Raw genomic sequence first — 16,918 nt, 5'->3', positions numbered from 1 at the left:
TCCCCTGCTTCAGTCAGATGCTCAGCATACGCACACCATTGACACACTGCAATGTTCTGTCGCACAGCCCCACAGTGATTTTAGTTCTCCAAGGGTCATTCTTTATGTAACTAAAATAGCATCCATGCACCAGCATGCCTGTGAGAAATGACACATTTACAGAAGTACAGTTTTGTTTTTTGTTTTGTTTTTCCTGGTGAAGGAAATCTCCCCATTCCCCCAATCTTAATGGTGCAATGAGGATTGGGCATGCTTATAAACTGAAGGGATAAAAATTGTGATTTATTCTTTTTAAATGGATAACTACAAATTATGAGTAGTTGCTTTGTACTTTGCATTCTTGAAATAAAAGAGGAGACAGCTATTTTTCAATCTGCTGGCAGAACTTTAAAAGATGCTTAAGCTTTGTAGTTTCATGAAGTCCAGGCCTTTTATAATCCTTTTAAATATAGTCCTGATAATTCACTTTAAAAATAATAATTGGCCACTCAAGCCCAGCATTCTGGGGAAGCAGAAGGAAGGGGAGAGCAACAGTGAAGTATTCATGGCTAGATGTTGCCAACATTCTAACAGCAATCAACAGCAGAGGCTCAGCAGGGGCTCTTCTATACACAGAAGGCCCTATCATCTTACTTTCTCCAAAACAGCTTTCTCCCTAGATCATGAAAATCAATAAGGTTTTCAGCTATCAGTTGTTGTTGTTTTTTTAAAATACATTATTATAGCAGTTTGCAATATAGGTTCATTATAACCATTTTTTAAAAAGACAAAGAGACACAGGCAGAATAAAAAGGCTGGAATGGATCCGCAGCTTCTGCTTGCGTTCCTTTCTGGAAGCAATGTTGGGGTGACTGGCTCCAGCAGGAGTAGTATGGGAAGAGGAGGATATGACAGACACCCTTCTCTTAAGCTCAGTAACGTGATCACTACTGAAGGTGTGTTTTAGATAAATCTCTGCCTGTATTTCCTCAGCAGTTTTTCAATTAACTGTTCATGATATTGTTTATATTTACCAGCAGCAATATATTATAATTAGGTGAAGGAGAACCCGCAAACACATAACCCTCATTCAGAACATCTAAATAAGAATAAGGCACTTTTAGAACAAAATTTGAACTTTGTTTACACTCCGAGATGTTATACTGTAGATTAATGGTTACTTTTGACAGGTTTCAAACTGTTTCAAACAGAGCTTTTAAGTTTGTTTTTTTAAAAAAATGATTTAAACCTGTCACTAGACATAAATTCTTTCTAGGATGACTATTGCCTTACACTACCCCATAAAACACTTCCAGCCCTTCTAGAGTCTTGACCTTCCCTCCAGGCAGATAGAACCTTGTCTGTCCGCATACAATCTCTATCTCTAACTGACAGTCAATTCATTATCTGTCCTCACTGACATCAACCCTTTCTAATTCCACTCAGGTAGTCAGAGACCCCTTCCGCCCACCCAGACAGAAAGTCCATATCTCCAATCTCAGGTCCCTATCAAACCCACAGACAATCTCTGCCTGCATTCTCTCAGACAGTCCATATCTGGATCTTAAATTCCATTCTCCCTCTCCCCCATTGGCTGATTGACTTGCCAGCTCCCACTGGCTGCCCTCAGCTAGATCTGCCCTGCCTCTGGTCAGATCAACATGGGTCTTTTTCTCTGCATGAAAAATGTCGTGTTTTGGCTTCTTGGCCGTTCTTTCATGGTTGCTTTGTTAGCTTTCTGCCTTTCTATCTTTTCTTTGCTATTTTCTTTTACCTATTATTCCGTTTCTTCCTTTGTTGAAATAAACAGAGAAAAATTCCTGGCTACACATCCCAAAGAAATGTGCTACACACGCCTATTCATATAATATGAGTACGTCTAATGAGTAGGCCCTTTTGGAAATGTGTTAAAAGAAATAACAAGCATACTGAGTTATGATCTCCTAAGAGATGCTGAGATAATAATATCTGCATACCTTAAGGCCTGAGAAATGACAGTTCATTTATGGACAGCAGCAAAAATGATTTGCCCAAAATGGATAAGCTCTACAGACACTGTGATACTGATTATCTGGGATATGGCATATATGGTGAAATTAAACAACTTCATGAGACAGATAGACTGATTAGCTTATTATTTCAACAAAAGAAAAGCTCAATTTTTCAAAAAAGCACAAGATCAAATTAACCCACAGTTTTTATTCCAGTAATTTTATGCGTAGCAAAAATACATTTCATATTTGCACCATAATATTTGCTTGTAATTTTTAGCATTTTAATCAGCCTGTAATAATATTCTTTTTATGACATTTGTATATATTAAAACAACCACAGTTATTTAAAGATTTAAGCTGATCTGTAAATTTATATCTGATATTCTAAAGTTCTCTATGGACCATTCGATATAAAAAGGATGAAATGAAGAGAGATCAAAGCCTAGATTATGAAGGTAATTGGACATAGACTACTGAAGTCTGCATCAAAGGAATTAAGAATAATCAACTTGGACGCCGCATTTGTTATCCACAAATCATGAAACAATCTCAAAAGGCTCAAATATATAAATGGCAGTATCTCACTCTATTCATTTTACTTCCAGCAAAATAAATATTTGAATTTGTTTGATCTGTCATGCAAAAATTCACAACCATATTAGTTGTAAGTAAACAGAATAAAAGCTGAGTGCCTCATAAAAGGCATACTACAAAAACAAAAGAACAAACTCAAATATCACCAACCTTTTGACATAAAACAAGCCACATAAATAGTACCTGATTGGAAGACGTATCTGGCTAAGCCTTGCATCAACTCTGCTGGCCATGTCGGTGGTGCAGATTCCCCGGTTTCACGCTTAAGTCGAAATGTCAGTTCAAATCCAAAACCACTTGGTCCGTCTGATCCAGTAAACCTGGATGAAGTTAATGACAAAAGGTTTCACAGCAATAAAGCATCATAAGCAGATGAAATTATGATGCCACTATGTCATTCATTCCTGGTGCAAGGGAAAACATTAGAAAGAACCCCCAAATATGTCTCAGAAAATGACATTAAAATCTGTTCAGGACCAAGAGTTAATTATCTCAGATCCTACCAAAGTCTAAGAGCTATAATGCCCTCCCCAACTTTAGCATCTTATTTATTTTTTAAAAATATTATCATGAAAATCAAATCAAGGAATCGAATTGTATGGATGGAACATCTACTTTTCTCTCACACACATTTGTATTTCCTATTCTGTTTATATTTACCAAACATGTTTGCCCTGCATTCCAGGCTTTGCCAACTACCATGATACAGGAAATAAACTGGGACACTCTACAAGTATACATCTATTATTATTTCTATTAATTAACCTATACAAAAGATACAATTAAAAGGGAGCATTTAGAACTAGCTGGTTATATAGCATAAGCTGCTCAAATGTTATATACAAAGTATTGGAAACAACTGGGAATACCAGTGAATAAATGGTATTAATAAAATGTGGAAGGATGCTGTAATGACTAAACCGACCAACTACAGAAGTCTGCGAGAAAGATGCTAGACATCCGATTTACAGGCAACTCCCCACCTATGCGGGGGTTATGTTCCAGGCCTACATGTGCATAAGTGAAATTGCATAAAGTGGGGAGCACCCTCTAAACACCTTTTTAACGTCCTCTCTGCTGCTCTCTCTCCAATATGAACCAAAAATACTGTATGTAAAAATATCCACAACTAGAATTGAAGCTATGGGACTATCACATGGATAGGCAAGCTAAGGCCCAGGGGGCAAATCCGGCCCAATTGCCTTCTAAATCTGGCCCACGGACGGTCTGGGAATCAGCATGTTTTTACATGAGTAGAATGTGTGCTTTTATTTAAAATGCATCTCTGGGTTATTTGTGGAGCGTAGGAATTCGTTCACCCCCCCCCAAAAAAATATAGTCCGCCCCCCCACAAGGTCTGAGGGACAGTGGACTGGCCCCCTACTGAAAAAGTTTGCTGACCCCTGGACTAGCAGGAGGCTCTGGGACCGACACATCAGCTGTTAGGTGGGGAGGCTGAGCAACATAAACAAAGCCCCGCTGCACCTCCAATCTCTTCAGGGTTTCCTTTGCCCTCACTGATGTCCACTTCAGACTCTGGGGGGGTGGTCTCCTCACAAGCCATGAGCACTCTCCAGCTCTCTCCTGCCATTTCTGGGTATGAATGGAATAATTTGATGGTTTCCTGGCACCGCGCGTATATGCAGTTGTGCATAAGTGGGGGGACACCTGTCTTTATAATTAGGTGGAAGCCATACAACTTTATACCCAGAATGATCCCCTGACTGCAATACTGTTTCAATTAAATATGGGGGGGGGGGAATAGCAATTAACTACCATCTTTGTAAATTAAGAAATCTGATTATTCAGTGTCCTGTGACACCTGTAATTCAGAACATAGCCTTTTATTTTGTATTTGTGAATTGTTATCTGATTTTTTTTTGTAAGAATGTCAGATGGTTTTAGAAGTAATATATATGATTATATGCAGCTAACTATGGAAGACAATCAGCAAAGACATGTATGGGTGGAATAAGCTTAACTTCTCCATTATAGTTATACTCACTACTGCTAAAATGATAGCACTTTCACATCTTACGTTTTTATTTCAAGCTTGGCCAATAGAAATCACATCAGCGCATCTGAGTCCTTGGCAGAAAGGTGAATGTGTTCCTATTTCAATCTAAACATCCACATATTTTTAAAGCCTTACTATATACACCCCCACATTCCAGCATCTAGGGGGTTCACAACTACTCCTTGTATTACAATACACATGATTCTAGTTCACTATAAATAGACATGAATAGATAATGAAACTAAAAGTGGGTGAGTATGGAGACATTCCTCTAAGTGTCTATCTGTTTTTAAAACACAAATTTTGATCTCTACAAATTTTTGATCTCTCTCTTTGCATTAACAGGCCCCCCAAGATTCAGGCTTTCTAATTCAAAGTTAAAGCTCTTTGCCAAAATGTATACATTCTCACTTTAGTAGGTAATTTCCCCCACATTCCAGTGTAAAAGAACTACATTATTGAAAGAAAGATATGAGGTAACTCACTGGACAGGGGAAGAAGTATATCACATATTTACTTTAAAGCAAGGAGTACTTACATGTAAACATATTTATGAAGATGACCACTGGGGCAGCAGGCAGGGGGACGTAACTGTTTATGTGTAACTATGCCACCATTCCAATGAGCAAAGTACAAACAGCACTTCAGGCCAATTTTCAGTGTAATTTGAACTTTGTTTTCAGAAGCTAACACAGTGCCAACATATACACCACTGAAGGCTTTAAAACAGGCCAGGAGCCTTTTCAATTAGCCAATCCCAATTCAGCTAGTAACGTCTGCAGTACTTTGCATGCTAGTGTGTCCCAATACCACAATATGCTGCTAGAACATGAAAACTGAAAATTAAGCTAGACTTGTCACACTGCCAAATTACATGAAACCAGTAACTTTAGACATTTACTTTGCACTATTTTTGCTCCCTTGGACTCAAACTATGTATTACATGAGATTTTTTTTCTTGACGCTGTTTATTTTAATCTAAAGCAGCATGCCCCATGCTGCCCAAAGGGGGGGGGGAGGGCAAGCAGGGAAGAAGAGGAAAGACTGCTCAACTCTTTCTTCACTGGTCCTTTTCTAGTTTCAAGACCACCCCTCCTATCAAGCTGTTTTTCATTTATGGCTAAGAAATGCAGATAACCAGATAGGTGAAAGAGAAACTTGGGAAGAATGGTTTTGAACTGGTTAAGGTTAACAGGGGAGAGAGCCTTAACTATTCAGTTGGCCAGGTTTTAACTGAGTTTGAACTATATCACCTGGTGTTCACTTCAACCATGTTAGATGGCCTGGATTCCTACCTAGTCAATGAGGGAAGCAGTGCCAGACATGTAGGCACAGGACGCATTTGCATGTACAGTGATACCTCGGGTTAAGTACTTAATTTGTTCCAGAGGTCCGTTTTTAACCTGAAACTGTTCTTAACCTGAAGCACCACTTTAGCTAATGGGGCCTCCTGCTGCCACCGTGCTGTGGGAGCATGATTTCTGTTCTTATCCTGAAGCAAAGTTCTTAACCCGAGGTACTATTTCTGGGTTAGCGGAGTCTGTAACCTGAAGAGTATGTAACCCAAGGTACCACTGTACCATGCAGAAGCCAAAAGTGCTTCTTTGTTCACCCCTGCTCAAAATGGGGAGAAACAAACCATGATACCTGACTTAGTGTGATGTGCAAAATAGATAGCATGGTTTATTTTACTCAAACAAATCACAATTGGTAAGCCAATGCTGCTTTGCTTATGCTGATCCCTGGTTTTGAAACAACGCTAAGCCAGGAGGTCGCTGTTTGTTTCTCCCAAGCACAAGTGGAGAGGAGTGAAGTGACCAAGATCAGCTCATGCAAAGTTTGCCATCTGCAGCTTTGTATGACATGCAAATGAAGTCACTAGTGCCAATGTGAAACTTATTCCAAATGCAACTAGCATGTTTGGAGATGAAAATTCCTAAGGAAGAGGAGGAAAGAGTTAAACCCCCCACTCCATACCTGTAGCAACCCGAAGAGAAGTTGCAGAGTTGGAAGGGACCCTGAGTGTCATCTAGTCCATATTGTTAGCAACTCCTCAGAAAGGCTTAACAGATCAGGACTCTGAAGACAGCGTGTGCAATTGCTGTAGGATTAAGTCTGCTTTTCAGTTTATAATAAGCAAGAATAATTTTCCTTGCAAAACTCTTGCTCCTGTGACCTACCACACACTGGTGCAATATCACATTTACTACAATTCCTGGGGGACAATGTTCAAGATCAGACAGTATTCAACTTTTCAGTATCCAAACTAATAAGTATCTCTTATATTTTTTCAATTAGTCTTACATTACACAATATACAAACCACACTGGAATTGTTTTTATGGAATGTATGTAACTCACATATATAAAAACAATTAGTTCCATTTAGTTTATCTGGCTGATGTCTGTTCTTTGCCAAAGGAGACAGAGAGAGATCTGGTAATGTGCCTTCCTAGGCCTCACAGAGAATGCTATAATTAGTCAGTTCAGTGACCTGTTGCAAGAAGGAACAGGATTTTTCCCATTCCTACAGAGCCCATGAACAGACACAAATTAATCAGAAAACAGGTAATTAGCAGTTTAGGAGGCTCGGAATATTGAACAATGTAGAAAACAAGCAGGATCCAGCTCGGGTTCACCCAACGCAGGATAGAAATACTGTAGTTAGGCGGAATGATGCAATGGGGACTAGCTTGTGAGAACACAGGTCACACACAGCAGCCAAATCTCCCAAAGACCTTGAAGAACTCAGTGAAAGGGGAATTGGGATTCTCAGTTCTAACCTAGAATGCGCAAGTCAGGAGTTAACAAAAGTGCCAACGTGCTAATATCTTAAAAGAAAAGAAAATACACTCGGACATTTGTTAGCTTTACTGTTCTTGAACAGCCAGTCCTCCCTGCCCCCCACACCACAACTACTATCACAGTACACTGGGAAACTATTTTACACTAGAAAGGAAAGAGGGTTATTCTCCAAGGAAGAACATGCAAGATATGCTGCAGACCGGCTTTGCCCCGAGCCAAACTTGGTTACATTCCTTTTATTAAAAGCAGCCTTCCTTGTAAGTTCAACTACTGTGCTGTAAACATAAAACAAGTCTCCCTCCACAGTTAAAAAAAAAAATCTTGAACTCTAAAATATTTAACAATAAGGATGTGTTTTAGTTCCAGGGATTGTGTGTGAGTTTAAGCAGTGCAAGGCAGCCTCTCTGTAGGTGGCCCGTCTTTTACATTAACTACCTTAAACAAATGACATTTTAAAGCCAAACACACACAAGAAAATAAATTCCACAAGGTGGCCATGGCTTCAAGGGAGGTCTACCACCAACAGAGAACAGGAAGTATGAAAAAGTGCCTTGATGCTGTGAATGAGGGAGGCAGGATACTGTTTGAGGTGTGTGGCTGAATGTTTCAAGATTTATAAAATTGCCCTAAGCAAATGTGTATGAAATGGGGACATTCATTTTCTTCCTTTTCAAAGAAAAGTAAATTACCATGGGTAAAATAGTTTGGACAACAAGTAGAGTTGTAATATTTTCTTGATTTTCTTGTTTTATCTTTTTGTAAACCACAAGGGGTGGGTCTTTTTTTCTTTTTTTTCTTTTTTACAATCAAGCAGCGTATAAAATTTATGAAATAAAAGAATAAAATAAAATAAAATAAAGGGGTATTCCGGGTATCCTACACCAAAAAGGGCAAGTTAGTTGTGCTTAGTCCTAAACTGAATCAGAACTAAAGATATTGCCTCTTCCTGATATACTTAAGAATCCAATTTCAGCAATATTAATTCCACAGTTGCAAACTCCATCCTGACAAATGTACTGACTGAAGATGTTAACGTTTAAAGCTGGTGTCATGTTTGCCATTACAACATAAAGTTCTTTTGCCTAGTATTTTTGAATGAAAATGACATCTAAAAATCAGGAATAATTCATGTCACTACAGTGCTTTTACATAAATTTATTTATTTCGATTTAAACAACCAGTATTTAAGCAGAATATGAAAACCACACCCTTCTAACTAGAAGTAAGTCTGTCAACAAGGAGGCATGGGTGGGCTACATTTCAGCCTTTGCAGGATCATTAAAATATAAAATTAAAGTTAACATTCACACCTCACTTGCTACATCTGTTTGCAATTCCATTATTAATAGTGGCCTCAATTCAAGCTAGACATTCTTATTTCAAAATACAGTACAGAGAGCCTGTGTTGCCCTGATTAGTGGGCATGGCCCTTTCCTTTCCACAGAAACTGAGCATCAAGGAGCTGATTCTGATGGCATTATGTTGCTAGCAACATGGTAACGAATTAAATTAGTTGATTAACTGAAAATATTACCAACCTAAACCAGTGGCTTCAAGTTACAAAAAGGAGATTCAGACTTAACATCAGGAAGAACTTTCTAATGGTAAGAGCTATTCAACAGTGGAACAGACTCCCTTGGAAAGTGATGGATTCTCCTTCACTGGAGGTTTTTAAGCAGAGGTTGGATGGCCCTCTGTCATAGGTGCTTTAGTTGAATTAGGTTCCCCTTCCAACTCTATGATTCTGTAACTACCTCGAAGCCTAGTTAGTGCCATATGGGAAGAGGCATTACCTCAGAGCCTGCTGGATCAGGCCAGTGGCCTATGGAGTCCAGCATCCTGTTCTCACAACAGTGAACCAGATGCCTGTGGGACTGTGTCCTAGAGGCTTGCAGGGTGCTGGATGGGCTGAAATGCAGTTTATTCCAGATCAAAAAACTTGTGCCACCACTGCACTGATTGCTATAACCAGGCCTCTCTGTGGCTAGCCTAAGGTTAGCCCAGCACCCACTCATCTGAATCCCCCACTGTCACAGGGCCAAAATGAAACATAGTACACTATATCCTAACCAACTACATATTTAAATAAAATGTTAACAGATATGAAGCTACAGTTTAAAAGGTTGTATGTAACTAACCCATATTCAGTGCAGACCAATTTAAGTTGTATTCAAAACAGATCCACTGAAATCAATGTACTTAAGGTATTTCATGTTAGATTCACACTTCCTAAAGTAGTATACAGTCCATGAGCACCACAGGCACGCTGAGTGAACTGATTTTAATGGGTCTACTCCGAGTATGACCAATAACATTGCCCTGACAGTCTATGCTGCAGAAAATAGAGGAAGTCTTCAGGACTGTGTCTCACTAGCAACACAGGGGACGGGGCAGGGCAGCTAGTTGTAAATGTTAGTGTGTGTACGCTTTAGAAAAGTTGTCCTTAAATGGCTGTAGCTGCTGTTTTAAAAGTATTAAATAGGGGAAACACATGTTTACATTTAAAATACAAGTCATAGAATTCTTTTATACAAACATAATTCACCCTGAAACAGCACAGGATCAAATTATGCTCGTTCTGTAAATGGGGAAAAAGCAAGAACAGACAAGTATAGACAATTTCTTAGTAAAAACTAACGTACATCTTCACCCAGAAACTATCTGCATGTTGTTCTGCCATGTTTTAACAAATACATACGGTATGAACTTGAGAAGGGCAGCTCTGATAGTCTGTTGCAATGCAAAAAACAAAAGCATGCCTTTGGTGCTCACGGACTGTATACTACTTTATGACGTGTGAACCCAACGTGATAGACACATAGAGGTATAAATGGCAGAGAATTGTAAACAGCAATGCCAAAGGCCATAAAGTGTTACAGGAACTTTAACATTTCCATGGAAAAGTAAGCAAAGTGACTATTCACAATAGCAGTAATTGGCAATCATATAATTCTTCCTATCCTTGCTATGCTAAATTAACACCTACAGTGGGAGATTTTCTCTTAAACCCTGAACAAATAAAATAAATTTTGCTGATAAAATTTTAGCTTAGCAATTTCATATTGAATTCCAGTAGCTATTTTTTTTAAACTTTTGCTGAAATCTGGTACTTGCAGGCCAGCAACAATGCCCTGGGAAAAGACAGCCCCATTCTATGTTTGTCACATAAACCTACTTTTTGTATGTGTGCACGCATGCTGCTTCTATCACATTTTCTGTCTACTACAGAAAGCCACAATCCACAGTAAATGGGAATTATTGAAAACTTACTCATGTACTCTGTTATCACCATACAAGTCACTCAATCCAAAGCTTACATAGTGCCAGTGCTCAGGAACATTCTGGGATGGACTCCCCAAATTCCTGTACATACTGACGTAGTCCAGAGGATCAGGTCCACCTAACCTATTTGAAAAAAGGACAAGAGTAAGCTGCAGGTCAGTATTGGAGATGGGGGTGGTTTTCAGCAAATGCATTTATCAACATTCAATATCATTAAACCCACTTCCTTCTGAAAAAACTCATGGCACACAGGAAAGAACTTTGCCCTGCTGTTGTTGTCCTAGATCTATGTTGTTGCCATGCCTTCAAAGCATCTCATATATTTTGTTTTATTACCAAATTACATTTTAGTATTTTTGTTTACTAAATTAAAGGCAAGTCTGAAAATATACTGCATGTCTCATAAGACAAAATGCTTCTTTTTCAAAAGGAGCAGTAAGAATGAAAATTTGTATACAAGACCCAGTCCCTTCCAATACATGGTAGAAAGGTCAGAAAGTTTTAATAAAAACATTTACTATATATTTAAAGTGTTTCTCCAAAGTAAGTTATTTGTCTCAATTAACGTTCACAAAACAGAACCACAGAAAATATTACTTTAAAAAAACACACACGTCATAATGTAAGCCCTAATTAACTTCAGAAATGAATAACATAATTTCCCACCTAAGCTTTCTGCTCTGAAGGAAATAATGTGGACTATTCAGCTCTACAAAATGCTATTAGGATAACATACATTTACATATAGGTAAAACTAACAGTTATAAAGCAAGAGGCATTGCTACTTTGTTTCTAAGAAGATGCAGAAATGGCAGTTAAAAATAAAGTTGCCTAGTTGAGGACATCTTATAATAATCAATTAAGTTGTTTTAAATCAAGCAATTAAAAATTGAAGCCCTACTATTCATACTCATGAAAGCCGTTAGAATCAGTAGTGCTGCCAGGCATACCACCTTCTTAAAATCTGCAAGAAAATGTGTGCCAGACTATTGGTGCATCTACAGCAAGGGGGTGGGGGCAGGATGCAGGGGACCCAATCCACACAGAGTTCACCATCTTGGAAATCTAGTTGGCATCCCTGTCGGCATTCACCATTCCTCATCTAGCTAGGGCAGAAGCTGGGTGGTGTGGTTATGTAGCCCTCCCCACCCAGGCCCATGCAAAGGTGGGGGACAGCAGGGTACCCTTGTCCCAGGGCTCAGAGGACTAAGCTGGTTGCCCCCCCCACTAGAGACTAGCTGCTTTTTTGAGTTTATAACTTTATCTAACAAGACTCCCACCCAAGGCCTTAGACAAGCTCTGCACAGGCCTGCTGCCCCCACCCACTTCTGAATAACATCTTTCTTGATGAAGAGGATTTCTGGAGAACGAGAAGGCTTGCTACCATTTTGTGAGATTTTGGTTGGTTGTAATAAAGGTATTGCCCAACTGTGGATTTTGGAGAATATTTCTGATGCACAAAAACACCTACTTTTGTTTTTTATGTACTGTAAAAAATTATTTTCAGCTGCATGCTGTGTCTAACCTCTGTTTTTTTTTCATGAATCCCAATTATAAACAAGATAACTGTTCAGAATTCTCTTTGGAACAGTCACAAAGGTTAACACAGGATGTGAGGCTTCTAAACTCCCTCTACCAAAGGATTCATTTGGAAGAAAGAACATTAGCCTCAGGGACAAAGGCCATATTTGCAAGCAGCACAATGTAGCTTCAATGTGTTAAAAACATTGGGAAAGTGCTTAATCAGCACTGTTTTTGAGAGCGTGAAACTAAAGCAGAGTATGCTGATCAGACCATTCTCACTAATGAAAAATAACCCTTGCACACACTTTAGGAGACTATTCCATAAAAACACTGAAGTTTAAGTCATGAATTGCTGTGTTCCACTTTGAGAAACAAAAAGCTGAGAAGAGAGCCCTCTAAAAAAGAAAACCTGTCCTCAGTTTGTTCAATCAACCCAAAAGCAGAGTGCAATCTCCTTAGTGCTTAAGTATTAGATTATATGCTATAAAATATTCAGATGGCATCTCCATTTGAAAGGGAACAGATGAGGGGAAACTAGCATCTATTACTGGTAACAGATTGAAGTAATTTTAATTTGTTTTAGTATTTTAATTCTTGTATGTTTTTAAGTATGGTTGTACATTTTTCTTAATTATATTGTTTTATCTTTTTGTAAACCACTGTGAGGCTTTTTAAAATCAAGTGGTATATAAATGTTATAAATTAAATAAATAATAAAGCTATGCTTGATTCCACTGGTAACAGCAAAAACTGGTAGGAACATAGTTATTATTATTTTTTATAATTCTACTCTACTGTCTAAAGTAATGGGAATGTTATTTGAGCATTCACCAGCCACTGTTCCTGAAAATATTTTCATTTTGCTTTTGCTTTCTAAGAAAAAGGCTATAATACAATGTTTAGTATACTCTCTACAGTCTTTCCCAACTTCTGCTGGTTCACCAGCTCAGACTAGACCCCTCCTCCTTCACAAAGACCATTAGAACAGACTGCCTTGCATGCAGAAGAAGGGGCAGCATGTGAGGTAGACTGTCCTCACCACCTTCTCTACCAGCAAGGGCTGCAGGCCCCAATATCACAGCATGCTATGTTTTGCTGCGACACCTATTTATACATGCATATTATATCCCACCCTACCTCCCCAAAGAACCCAGAGGTACTTTAACTAGAAATGTGGGAAGTGCTACACATGGATCAGGTAAGACTTGCAAGTTTGGCTAGAAGGAACTGAGATAGGTAACTGTTGCCAGATGGACCAGCCAGACAAAAAAAGCATAGAGGCAGCAGTTGCCTGGCTTATCATTTAGCTGCCTCAATTGTCACAGAGGAAGGAAAAATAGGCAAACTATAGTCCATGAAAACTGGTGCCATAATAAAATGTGTTAGGCTGCAATCCTAACCCCACTTACCTGTGATAAGTCCTTCTGAATACAACAGGACTTACTTCTGAGTAGGTATTGTCAGGAGTGAAATCTTAGCTTTTAAGGTGCCACATATTCTTTTAGTTCTTTCTCCCTTTAAGTAACTGATAACCTTAGGAGTTATCCTTCTGGACCGCCTTCAGGGGCTGGGAGCTGGAGGCACTGTCATACAGTGGTTCCGCTCCTTCCTCCTGGGCCGTGTTCAGAAAGTGGTGGTGGGGGAGGAGTGTTCAGACCCCTGGGCTCTCACTTGTGGGGTGCCTCAGGGTTCTGTCCTCTCCCCCATGCTTTTCAATATTTACATGCAGCCGCTGGGAGAGATCATCAGGAGGTTTGGGCTGGGTGTTCATCAGTATGCGGATGATACCCAGCTCTACCTCTCTTTTAAATCAGAACCAGTGAGGGCGGTGAAGGTCCTGTGTGAGTGTCTGGAGGTGGTTGGAGGATGGATGGCGGCTAACAGATTGAGGTTGAATCCTGACAAGACAGAAGTACTGTTTTTGGGGGACAGGAGGCGGGCAGGTGTGGAGGATTCCCTGGTCCTGAATGGGGTAACTGTGCCCCTGAAGGACCAGGTGCGCAGCCTGGGAGTCATTTTGGACTCACAGCTGTCCATGGAGGCACAGGTCAAATCTGTGTCCAGGGCAGCTGTTTACCAGCTCCATCTGGTACGTAGGCTGAGACCCTATCTGCCTGCGGACTGTCTCGCCAGAGTGCTGCATGCTCTGGTTATCTCCCGCTTGGACTACTGCAATGCACTCTATGTGGGGCTACCTTTGAAGGTGACTCGGAAACTACAACTAATCCAGAATGCGGCAGCTAGACTGGTGACTGGGGGCGGCCGCCGAGACCATATAACACCGGTCTTGAAAGACCTACATTGGCTCCCAGTACGTTTCCGAGCACAATTCAAAGTGTTGGTGCTGACCTTTAAAGCCCTAAATGGCCTCGGTCCAGTATACCTGAAGGAGCATCTCCACCCCCATCATTCTGCCCGGACGCTGAGGTCCAGCGCCGAGGGCCTTCTGGCGGTTCCCTCCTTGCGAGAAGCAAAGCTACAGGGAACCAGGCAGAGGGCCTTCTCGGTAGTGGCACCCACCCTGTGGAACGCCCTTCCAGCAGATGTCAAAGCGATAAACAACTACCTGACATTCAGAAGACATCTTAAGGCAGCCCTGTTCAGGGAAGTTTTTAACGTGTGATATTTTACTGTATTTTTGGTTTTTATGGAAGCCACCCAGAGTGGCTGGGGAGGCCCAGCCAGATGGGCGGGGTATAAATAATAAATTATTATTATTATTATTATTATTATTATTATTATTATTATTAGGAGTCCACAGGCAGCATGTTTACAGTATGTGTGAGTGGACATAGATGCACGGTTCTTTATGATCACCAACTGAGTCATTCAAATTTCTTCTCCAGTTCTTTTTTAAAAGATTTCCCAATATTTGACAAATTCAGTCATGGTAAAAGGTACCCCTGCCTGTACGGGCCAGTCGTGTCCAACTCTAGGGTTGCGTGCTCATCTCGCTCAAGAGGCCGGGAGCCGGTGCCGTCCAAAGACAGGTGGCCAGTGTGACGAAGCTGCAGCTGGCGAGCCAGCACCAGCGCCGCACACAGAAACGCCGTTTACCTTCCCGCTATTTATCTACTTGCACTTAGGGGTGCTTTCGAACTGCTAGGTGGGCAGGAGCTGGGACCGAACGATGGGAGCTCACCCCGCCGCAGGGATTCGAACTGCCGACCTTGCGATCAGCAAGTCCTAGGCACTGAGGTTTTACCCACAGCGCCACCCGCGTCATGACTATGGCTCAAATGATGACTTGTTTCATGAACTTCTTTGTAAAAGATAAATGACACTAACACAGAGATCGCCTAAACATTGTCCCTGTGTTCTGGGCATTAGCATCCCATCTGAACATCACAGAATTGTAAAGTTGGAAGGGACCACGAGCGTTATCAACTCCAACCACTGCAATGCACGAGTCTTTCACCCAATATGGGGCTCAAACCCACAACCCTGAGATTAAGAGACTCATGCTCTACTGACTGAGCTATAAGGATGCTTCATATGCAACCTTCATCTAGCAAGGTGGTCCAATCTGTGCCCTGAGGGCTGTATGCATTTGAGACACAGACACAGACAATGACACACACAGCCCTTGTGCTGCCTTCCCAAAGCCGGGTAAGTGAGGCACTGTGCTTTGGGAATGAGGTATAAGGGCTCTAGGACCCTACCAGAGTTTCACGCCTCCTCCTCAACTTAGCTTTTCGGAAGGCAGCATGAGAGCTTGGTGGGGGGTGTCCCCTCAAATTTTGACCTCACTTCCCTCCCCCTCCCCCACTGGTGCATGACAAGGCAGTGTGCAGCCTGCGGGCTCTGTGTCAAAGTACTCTTGTGGCTCACTTGGCTTTAAAAGTTGGGCCACCCTGATCTAGATAGTTACAGTTAATGGCTGGCATACAGAGTTTCCCCATCCATCCATTTAGTTGAGATTTCTGCAATGAAGGGGGTTGAACTAGATTACCCTTGGAGTCCCTTCTAATCCCATACAATTCTATGATCTGTTCCCACCCTCTGTAGACATGATTGGGAGCAGCAAGCAAATTATGGCTTCTCAGCAGACATACATCAACTGAAAATGCTTTCTGCATAGGAATTTTCCAACACGTGAAGTGACACAAGAAGATACATACAACCTGCAGGCTTCATTCCTTTTTGAAACTTATTTCTTTAAAGATGCACGTCGCGAAAGAACAGCCAAAGCAACTTCAATGCTAGTACTTGCAGTGTGACACAAAGCTACAACTCCCACCCCAAACCAAAGCATAAGCTAATTTCCAACTGGAAGATGGGGCAGAGGGCATACAGCATGCCCATGACACCAGCTGTTTCAGAATTTCAATTTCTATATAGGCAAAGAAAGTGGTTGTTATGAAGAGGAGAGACAACTTTACAGAAGAGCTTCTCAGACACACAAAATAACAAATTAGCTCTGTGCAAGCATCCAAAGAGATGTGCCATTGGGAGGCTAAAGAAGATGAGCATTCTAAATAAGTTTTGAATAGCACTGTCTGGGTCAGATGCTTGTCTCACAACTATTCTTTGGCAAACAGACATTTCAGACTACCTCCTAGTGCTTGCTATTTCTCACTGAGGAAGAGCAGCTCTGAGCTACCGTATTTTTTGCTCTATAAGACTCACTTTTTCCCTCCTAAAAAGTAAGAGGAAATGTGTGTGCGTCTTATGGAGCGAATGCAGGCTGCACGGCTATCCCAGAAGCCAGAACAGCAAGAGGG

General features: G+C 40.8%; 1 protein-coding gene across 2 annotated transcripts in view; it reads right to left on the bottom strand.

Moving 5' to 3' along the window:
- The window catches only part of SUFU (SUFU negative regulator of hedgehog signaling), a 71,593-nt gene that overhangs the window by 52,124 nt on the left and 2,551 nt on the right, over positions 1–16,918 (bottom strand). For both annotated transcript variants that reach the window (XM_083616450.1, XM_083616451.1), the window contains exons 2-3: positions 10,659–10,793; positions 2,751–2,887 (exon numbers count right to left, since the gene is read on the bottom strand). In XM_083616450.1, the coding sequence (XP_083472576.1) occupies positions 2,751–2,887; positions 10,659–10,793 (272 nt within the window). The remainder of the gene's footprint in view (positions 1–2,750; positions 2,888–10,658; positions 10,794–16,918) is intronic.

The sequence above is a fragment of the Podarcis filfolensis genome (assembly GCF_964270895.1).
Source record: "Podarcis filfolensis genome assembly, chromosome: 5".
Taxonomy (NCBI): Eukaryota; Metazoa; Chordata; class Lepidosauria; order Squamata; family Lacertidae; genus Podarcis; species Podarcis filfolensis.
The sequence above is the reverse complement of the archived record's forward strand: the minus strand, read 5'-3'. Positions and strand labels throughout refer to the sequence as shown.